Source organism: Python bivittatus, unplaced genomic scaffold (genome assembly GCF_059951505.1).
Source record: "Python bivittatus isolate LINGU-HERP-01145 unplaced genomic scaffold, Pbiv_v1 ctg000110_np1212, whole genome shotgun sequence".
NCBI classification, from domain to species: Eukaryota; Metazoa; Chordata; class Lepidosauria; order Squamata; family Pythonidae; genus Python; species Python bivittatus.
Genome location: NW_028277045.1, coordinates 769,965 through 779,780, shown reverse-complemented (window position 1 = coordinate 779,780; position 9,816 = coordinate 769,965). Strand labels below are relative to the sequence as shown.

Genomic DNA, 9,816 nt, shown 5'->3' with positions numbered 1-9,816 from the left:
TGCAGGGGGCCACTTTCCTAATACAATTTTAGTAGAAACAGACCCCTTCTGGTTCGTCTGTCACTCAGCCAATGCATCGTTCTTCCCTACCGTCACATTTTTGTTTCTGACTTGCAACAGGTTTGTGTGCTGGATGGGGACTCGTTCACATCACCAAGTCGTATTGCAATATATATCGTAATCTACCTAGAGTTTAATCGAATCGAGGCAGTAGACACATTTCGTAACTAAAATGAAGATTTTTTTAAAGAAAGGATGCAGATCTTTTTGCATGGCAAACACGCACTCCACTTGCACCCATACAGAAAGGTTCTTTGCAACTGTGGAGGTCACCTTAACTCACCCCCGATAATAAATCCGGCTCCAGAGGCTTGTCATTTTAAAGCATCAGGGAAATGCGGTGACCATAACCCTCCACTAGGGGGCAGCAGAAAAGCAGGAAACATTCAAAATTTGTCAGAAAAGTTGAGAATGAAAGCAAACAATGGCCGAAAAAATGTACTTATGAGGTTCACTTCGCCCCAAGCTGAAGTTTCATGAACTTGCTTTGGGGGGGAAAAAATGCTGGGACAACAGGATGTACACATGTCAGGGCAACACTTTTATTAGGCCAAATCCAAAAGGTCACAAGATAACATTCAAGGTGGTTTACAAAGGGGGGGAAGACGAAAGCAACAGATGTGGAAACCCTGGAGTGTGCATTTACCTCCAACCTTAAGAAGATACATGAAGAGAAGCTACAGGCACTCGAGCTAAATTCTGCTAGATGCCACGATGGGTTCGGCCTGCCCTTCAGGCGGTCCTTTGAAGTTTGTTCTCTTACTACAACTTACAACCCGGAAGCGTTCTAGAAACCAAGGACCACGTTAATCATCATCATCATCAGCCAATAATTCCTTCTGTATTCTTTTGTATGGTTTAAGACAGTGTTGTCCAAACTCGGGCACTTTAAGATGGGTGGACTTCAACTCCCAGAATTCCCATGGCTGTCTGGGGAATTCTGGGAGTTGAAGTCCACTCATCTTAAAGTGCCCAAGTTTGGACAACACTGGTTTAAGAAGAGCTCTACTGTCCACCAGGTTCAGTTCAGTGCCTTCTTTTTATGGTGACCAACCATCAGAGAAGCAAGAAGCCAAGTAAACATCCCCCTTCCCACCCCAGGGCGGAGTGCTGTTACGATTAACCACCACTGATAGTCTTCTCTTTCCATAAATCTGCCTAAAAGCTCTTTTCCCTAGGCACCCATTACCCACAAATAGATATTTGATTTCTCCGATATTCAACCCACGTAGAAAGGCAGAAAAGTAAGAAGACACGGCCAGCTTCTTGAAACAAAGTAGGTTTCCTGGCTGAAATTCTGCTGGGTGAAAATCAAGTTTCAGCGCTTCTGGGGGATTCTTGTGATCTGTTCCCATCTGCATCTGCCTTTCCCAGCCTACGTGGTCACCAGTTGCCATTATGGCCATAACTTACTGGGAATGACAAGAGCTGTAACCCAACAGGGAGGACATCAACTTGGGAAGTCCAGAAGTAACTGAGCAGAACACACCTACTGTCATCCAGTTACTAAAAATCATTCTTCTCAGATGGGATTGAAAAGGCCAAGAAAAGGGAGGTCAGAGATCAAGGCAACCAGTTGACCCCGAATGCTAAACCTCCATCTGTGCCTCCTTGCCTTCCCTAATGAATCCAGAGCTCTATTCTGGGGTACTCAGTTCAAGAACATTGTGCCTCTCTCCTCAATTCTTAGCAGATATCCTTCTATCCTCTTCCTTAGCATTTCCCAAGCTGAAGCCTTGCAAATATGTTGAGATGAAAGATGCCAGAAGCTGGTCATGGAGGGAGCTGCACCTCAACACATCTGGAAAGACCAGGCTGCCGAAGGTTCAGCTAAGGGCAACAAGCTAAGGCAGTATTGTCCAAACTTGGCCACTAAGATGAGTGGACTTCAACTCCCAGAATTCAATTCTGGGAGTTGAAGTCCACTCATCTTAAAGTGGCCAAGTTTGGACAACACTGAGCTAAGAGATTTTACCTCTTTCCTCCCTTCCAGAAAGGACCTTCCTTGCAGTACCGTTTCCTTAACTGAAAAAGAGGAGAACAATTGGAGTTTAGGTACAAGCATATTTAGATTGCTGTGCTATAGTGGAAAATTAATTTTGGTGGGAAACGATGATAAATTCTGCATCTTTCCATGCTGCAGCTGCCTGAGCGAATGGTTCCATCATGAGTCTGAGGGTGCCAAGTAGCCCATCTAGAGCAAGATGAGATGGACTTAACAGGAGTTGTTCATTCCCCCACCTTCACTTACTGCTTGAGTATCACGCCCACGTTCAAATTCCAAATCAAATACATCCAAAGCTGCTAAGGAAACCCCAAAAAAATATTTCTAAAAGGGATCGGCCTGTTCCATGGACAGAGATGATGATGCTTTGCCTCCTGCCCAAGGCATCACCCATTGTCATCTCTCCTTGTGATGCTCCAGTGTCTCCTTTTGCTGAGAATCTTCTTGTCTCCACTGTCAGTGCTAGAAAAGGCCAGGAACATATGTTCCCGCTTGCCCATCCTGCACTGGCAAGCGACTGGCACTCACTCATACAGGGCAAGTTGAATCAGAAAGCTGGAAAAATGAATCCACAGTTGGCACTTCCTTGTGTTTACCGTAGATGAGAGCCGAGGTCCATACAGTGTGCAGAATGCACAATACCTGTTTGTCTAATACAAGTGTCTCCTTCTTGCCTCAATAACTTTTCCATATTTACAAACAGCAGTTTCTATCAAGGACACAGATCTGTAGGGGCCACTCCCAGGAATCTGGCACTCTTCACTTCTCTGATAGCTTCCTTGATCTGCAAGTGGTCCCACATGACCAATACCGATTAGGCACTTTCTGTGTCCAGATTTCACCTGGGCCCTTGATGCAAACCCTGGATCTTGGAGGTAGTCCTTGGAGTCCAGCTATTAGAAGATTTCCACCCATTTTGCTCTGCATTTCAACCGAAGGGACATGGCCACAGGTTTAACAATGCAGGGGAAGTTCTTCCAGAAGCTGGAGTTGGAGGCTGCAGAATGAAACCATTCTTAATCCAAGGAACCAGGCCAGTTGATTGCAAAGTTCTCTCTCTGCCACGCTGCAGCTCTCATCTGACGTCCTTGCCAGTTTCTCGAGCACTTTCACACAGACAGAAGATCTGGGGGGTATTCACCATAGCAATATTTTGCAATGGGGTTGCGGTAGGTGTTTTCATGCTGCACGCTCTGGAAAGGAGAGAAGGACAGAGAAGAAATGTTTACGCAAGTCAGAGCCCAGCCAAAGAAACTGATCACTAGGAAATGCTACAGAGAAGGTGAAGTCCCACTGCTTGGTCCTTGTAGGCAGGAATGTTTGGCTTCAGTGCCACTCAGTGTTGACATTGTTCAAGAAGGTGCAACTGTCGAGAATAAGGAAGGTGACACTGAAGGAAGTATGCAAGAACTGTTACCTAGGCAAAGGGGGCTGTAACATTTTTCAGGTCTGAGAAACAAGTTAATATTCAAAAGTAGGTCAGGCAGATGCCTCCCTAATTCACTGAACTGGGGGAGGGAGGAGGAGGGGGCGGCATTTGACTTGCAAGGTTCGGTTATTATAGCAGATTTCAATAAATATAGTTCTAGTCTTCCTGTGCAGTTGAGTTCCTGGTCTGTTCTACCTAGTGGGGCTGACAAGAACAACGGTCTGACCTGGTTTAAAGCAGCTTTTTAGGTTCCTATTTTTAGGGGAAGGGCTTTAGCTCAGTGGTGGAGCATCTTCTTTGAATGGAGAAGCCCCCAGGTTCAGTCCTCAACTTTTTCAGATAAGAGTTGAACTATGTCTTCTTTGAAACCGTGGAGAATCATCAAATTAGGCTGAGAGATGGCTAATTCTGTATAAGGTAGTGCCCACTCTGAGAAGCAATCACACTTCACTGGTAGAACACATTGTTTGCCAGTAGAAAGTCTCAACTTCAGTGCTTGGCACTTTTTAGTCAGGAGGATCAAGTTCCAGAAAGAAGGGCAGATGGACAAGTACACTGAGTTGCTAACTTCTCATGTTTTCTCACCTCTTTCCACCCAAACTGTGTGCAGCGGAAGCAACAAGTTAATATCCTACAGTGCCTCTCAACAAGAAAATCCTCTTTTTAAGATACCCATCTTTACCTCCCCCTTGGGTATGGCAGTCCTGGGGCAAACAGGGCAGAGGAGGCCTACAAAATGTTAGCTCTTCCCCAAAGCTGATGCATCCAATAACTGCCATCTGGGGATGCTAGGAGTTGTGCCCCAGAACATCTGAACAGCCTCCAGCTGGAGAACGCTCTTAGCAGGTGTTTTAATGGACAATCTAGGAAGACCTTCACTGGTTCTTCTAACTGGGTGGATCCCAAATCTGGACCTGAAGAAAATTCAGCCAACATATACATCTCCTTGCCTTCTTCCTTACTTGCTTTGTACACAGCCTTCAACATGAAGTCCTTTCAAGTCCTTTTTCACCAGTTTTAGCCATTCATTTATTTATACAATACGCGTATACCTACCACCTGTTTCGGGCAGTCTACAATATGACAGCCATTTGATTTGATTTGTTTATTAAATTTATATACCATTACAGTTGAATCAGCCATAGTGGGAAGCTGGCCTTAGACAATGCGATTTATAACCAACAGGACACCTTTTTGACTCCTTATTTTGCTAGCATCCCAGATGCAACCCTCACCAAAGAATCTTCCTCAGTAGAGATACATGATGCTCCTTTTGCCACACGCAAGGGCTCTTCCACACCTGTTCTTAAATGCTCAGCCCCACAGACATCCCCTCAGCATTCACTGAGTTGAGTCAAGCTGTAGGACTTGGACCCATGCCTCTCTTACCCAATCATCTCCTGCTCAGACACTCCATTTCTGTCCCCTCACCTGGGATGAGGTCCTGCACTTGGCCAGGCAGAGCTCAAAGTGATCTTCCACGGCCATGAAGAGATTCCGGAAGGCCATCGCCGCTCGGTTGAGAAAATGTTCAAGGAGCTGTTGCTGGAAAAACAAGAAGGGAAAAAACGGGAGGGAGGGAGGGAGCCCAGACAAGAAGCACAAACCATGAGTACTAACACTACCTTTATTGCAAGGTTAAGAATCTTGCAAGTCTGAAAGTATTTCTCCCCTCCTCTCCTTTTACTCTCTGGAAAACTAGAGAGGGTCGCTTCTGAACTGCTTTTCATGCCCTCCCACCTTCTGTGGACTGAGATACCTTTTACATGATGGTTGCCCCATCTGCGGCTCTTCCTTCTGTCTCCCCAGGGTCATGCCCACAGACCATTACCTACCCCTTCCCTCTCTCCACAATTGCCATCTTTCATCTTTTATTGATTTTATTGTAATCTCTTTGATGGTTGTGAGCCGCCCAGAATCACTGAGAGTCAGGCGACATACAAATCCAATAAATTATTAATATTATTCCAAAGAAAAAAACAAGAAGGCACCAGCCCCGAATCTGGAATTGTAAAATGAGCTGCTGAAGATAGGTGGCAGCATTTTGCAGATGCTCTCAGCCATTCCATACAGTGAAGGCTGAATCTGGATGTCAGCCTTGCGAGGTAGTCCAGACAGGAAGCATGCCCAGATGAACTAATTCTACTTTATTGTAAGATTATATTAAGAGAAGTCTGAAAGTGCATCTCTCCCGTCACCTTTACAGCTCAAGAAACTAGGGAGGGTCCCTTCTGAGATGTTTGCCATGTCCCCATTCATTCTGCAGGCTCAGCTGCCATTTATCTGACTGTTGCCTAGTCTGCAGCTCTTCCCCCTGTCTCCCAAGGTCATTCCCACAGACCATTACATCAGCTTACCTTGTTGGGCTGTAAGCAGCAGGACACACAGGCCTCATAGATGCTGCAACATCCACTAGGCAGGCAACTATCACAACTGTACAACTTGACACTGGGCGCCTCCACGTTGCAACACCCATTCACCAGCAGGTCCTTCCTTTCGCAGATGTAGCCTGCCACAAAAGACCTCTAGAAGCTGAGCAGAAGGAGAATGGAGGACTCTGTGCCACAGCATAGAAGCCAGAACACTGGCCTAGAAACTGACTGTACCCAACCTGGAAGCAGCTTTTACGGGTTCCAAAGGAGTCAGTTATTTGAGTCTTTGCATAAGCTCCGAGTAGTACTCATTTTTATTGGCTGTTGTACATTTTCAATTTGGGGAGAGGAGCTTTATTTAATTTTAAAAAAACAAGGAAAAAAAGAAATGGGGAACAAAGAAAGGAGGGCCACCACAAAAACTATACATATAAGAGCTTCTCATACATATATGTATCTATGTAAAATTTTAGACAACCGTTTCAATAAAGGATGACCTCATCGTATTGTGATAATCGCATCTTCCATGTCGGGATCTTGCTCTGCTTTGCAAACATGTTGTTGGCCAGGATCTAGAACAAGTGAAGCCATAGGCACCTCCCTCCAATCCATGCCTCTTTACTAAATAAGATCCATTGCTGTCCTCTTCTTCAATCTCTGGCCATGCTTGCTGGAGCTGACAGAATACAAAGTCCAAAAACATCTGGAATGTCCCCAATTCTATTCTTGGACTTCAAAAGTGCCCCAAAGCAGGCACAGAAATTAAGCCACACACCTGACTGCTTGTAAGAACTTCCTTTGTCCATAATGCATCCCACAATTTTTCCAGGGAGCTCAAGAAGTGCACAGTTCTTGCCTACATCCAATGAGGAAAACTGGGTTGAGGAAGCCAACACATCACTCAACCAACTCAACTGTTAAGCAGGGATCTAAACCTGGCTCTCCTAATCCAACACTCTCAGCACCAGACCACCCTGGGCTTGGAACAGAACCTTACCCAACTCATCCGTGATCAGCAGTTTTCCTTGGACAGAGTTTCGACACTGGTTATTCGGCTGGCTGCTGTTTCCCAAGCTGAACTGCACTTTCCAGGCAATTGGGCGGTCTTCGTCTTGAGCTTGGGGAAAATTCCGATCCCGCAGTGCTCTCTCTTCCTAAGACCAAAAACAAGACACGTGGGACACAAGGAAAGGAAACGCTCGTTTGATTTCAGTGGACCAACAATGGAGTTGGGAAAAGACTGGTCAACACGTCTGTTCCTCAAAGCAGGAGTGGGGTACTCAGCCTGCTCCCTGCCCTTTCAGATAATAAAAGCCAGCCCACACAGCAGCAAACTCATGGGACGTGAGGTCCAGATATCCATCTGAAAGGGACCAGACGGAAGGAAACTAACCTAGATCTTACTGGCTGCTCCTTTAAATGCTTGGCAAAGCAATGTTGAATTATGAACTTAAGGTAACAGAACCCCCACACTGTCAGGATCCCACCTGAATCTTACTTGTATTCTGGGTTCACCCCATGGTAAGCTTCTCCCATCTGCAAGGCACTCCTACCAATACCAACCCATTTGGCAAGAGGGTTGTTAAAAAGTGCGACATCTTCTGTCAGCTACTTAGACCCATGATAGGGAGGGACAGCCAAGGTTGAGGACTAGCATTGCAAGAAACCAGGGGCTCTATTTTCCCTTGCTTTGAGGTGAAAGACTCACAAAAACCAGTTCAATTAGCACAGTTCAGAAAACAAGGAAAACCCTCCCACCAGCCTTGCCCATTCTGCACCACCGCAGCCTTCACCATCCTCAAAAAATTAAATGGAGCTCCTAACTACTCCAATACTGCTCATCCCTGCTTTTGATAACCTCCCTGTCCATGAATTTACAATCTACCTTGGAGTTTAACAGTCCCATCTCTATCTGAGAGTCCTATTAGGTACACTAGGCCAGGAAGCCAACCCTACAAGAAGACTTGAACTATATTTTGTTTAGATTGGCTATAATAACAGAGTCTTTCTTGCTAGCCTGATTGTCCTTCTCCTCCCCTCCCTCTAACATCCCTTACATAAGTCAGGGAAGGTCAGCCCAAGTCTCTTCCTAATACTATCTCCCTTCCCAAGACTTAAGGAATGCTTCTGTCCTCTTTGTTTACAAAAGTTTCTGAATATCTCTCTCAGGGCCTTCCCCATGGCTGTCTACACCATCTGGCATCCATGGCTGAAGATACACTTTGGCTTCCAAAAAATTCCAAGCTCAACCATCTATCCCCACACTACTAGTTAAAAAGATCAGACCCTTCCACCCAATAGAGAGCAGCCAGGTCAATCATCCCCAGCCTGGGTGCCCTCCAGACAAGAACATGAGAACTGCCTGTTGGGTCAGGCCAAAGCTCATCTTAATCCAGCTTCCCCCCGCACACACACCCTCCCCGTGGCCAACCTTATGCATCTGAGATGCCTGCAACTTTGATACAGAAAATTACCCCTCTCCCACCGATGCTCCCTTGCTGCTGGTATTTGGAGGCAGGATGCCCCCAACCCAGAGATAACATGAAGCCTTCTAGACAAATTGCCCTTGATAGACCTGTCCTCCAAGTTTTCTGACTTGTCCAATCTCCTTCTAAGCCCAAATGCGTGGCCATCACTGTATCATGTAATGAATTCCACAGGTCCACAATGTGCTGTGTGAAGATCTTGCACTGCTGTTCTCAATCCCCTTCCAACCAGCTTCACGGGATGACCCTAGCACTAGTCTTCCAAAGAGGAAGAAAAACTTCTCCCAATACTTTGATGGGCAAACAAACTCCTCAGATCCCCCAACCAGACCACCACTGATGAGAATTCTGGGCCAGGGGAGTCCAGGAGATGCCTTTCTTCACTACCCATCAGGATGATTATGGAGTCCCATTCTTCAACCACCAAGAATTGCAGAGCACCGCTTGCAGTTCCTCAGACAGATCCTGGAGTGCTCTTCTTCCCTTCCCTTCCCTCCCCTCCCATATCTGCATCTTTTAAGTCCATGTGGGGAAAAAAACCAGCTTTTCACCTAGGTCTCTTCCCTTCCCCAAAACGCCTCTTCCTTAGCTTTTCCTCCATCTTTTCCTGCTGCCGCATTCCAATATGCGGTCACAAATCTCTTGGAGATTTCTCACGAGAAAATCGAAACATATTTGGTAAATAATAACTATACAAAGGAGGTCACTCGGCCTCTTCCAAAAGGAGAGACAGGCGGGCACAGAATTCTTCTCCCTTGGGCCCCAGACCAGAGGAGACAACTTGGAAGCAAGCAGAACCGTCTCAATTTAGGATGAGCCTTTCTCCTCCAAGGAACAGCCTCCCCCTCCCCACCCCAAGTATGCACCTTCCCAAATGGGTGCCCTCCAGAGGCGCAGGGGCCTGCCACACCCTCACCAGCAGGGCCCATGACAAACATCTGGAGGGGCATGGGCTCCCCCGCTCTCTGCCTTGGGTGCGCCCAGGATCAGCCTAGGGACCCGAGTTCCAGTCCCTTTCAGCCCCAAAGGCCCTCCCCCAGCCTGGCCAGCGGCCTTCCTCGCGGGGCTGTTAAGAAGAGGAAAGGAGCGGCGGCCGGCTGCCTCGGGAGCGCGCCCCTCTGGAGTTACGAGGCCGGCCGCGCGACTGACCTGCTTGAAGGTGCTGCTAAGGAAGTAGATGAGGGAGAGGCCGAAGACGATGCCCAGGACCCACCGCTTGCGCAGCAGCCTTCGCCACACCAGCGCTAGCAGCTGCACCATGGGGAAGGAGGCTCCGAGCGAGCGAGCGCGCCCCCCCGGCGCTGGAGCGAGAAGGCGGCGGATCGGGCCCTTCCTTGGCCTCGCTAACCCGGCTGGCAATCCGGGCTGGGGGGGGGAGAATGGCCCCCCCACCCCATCCCAGGGCAGTCAGCCCCGGGACCGCGCCCCCGGGCGGGGAGACCCGGAAGGGGGCGGGAGCGCGGG

General features: G+C 47.6%; 1 protein-coding gene across 1 annotated transcript; it reads right to left on the bottom strand.

Moving 5' to 3' along the window:
- Positions 1–580: 580 nt before the first annotated feature.
- On the bottom strand, positions 581–9,748 carry SPRING1 (SREBF pathway regulator in golgi 1). The gene is made up of 5 exons (XM_007423541.4): positions 9,502–9,748; positions 6,864–7,020; positions 5,852–6,003; positions 4,926–5,039; positions 581–3,258 (listed from the first exon to the last, which is right to left on the bottom strand). Exons 1-5 carry the CDS (start codon positions 9,610–9,612, stop codon positions 3,175–3,177), a joined length of 618 nt encoding a protein of 205 aa, XP_007423603.2. The 5' UTR covers positions 9,613–9,748; the 3' UTR covers positions 581–3,174.
- Between the last annotated feature and the right edge of the window lie 68 nt (positions 9,749–9,816).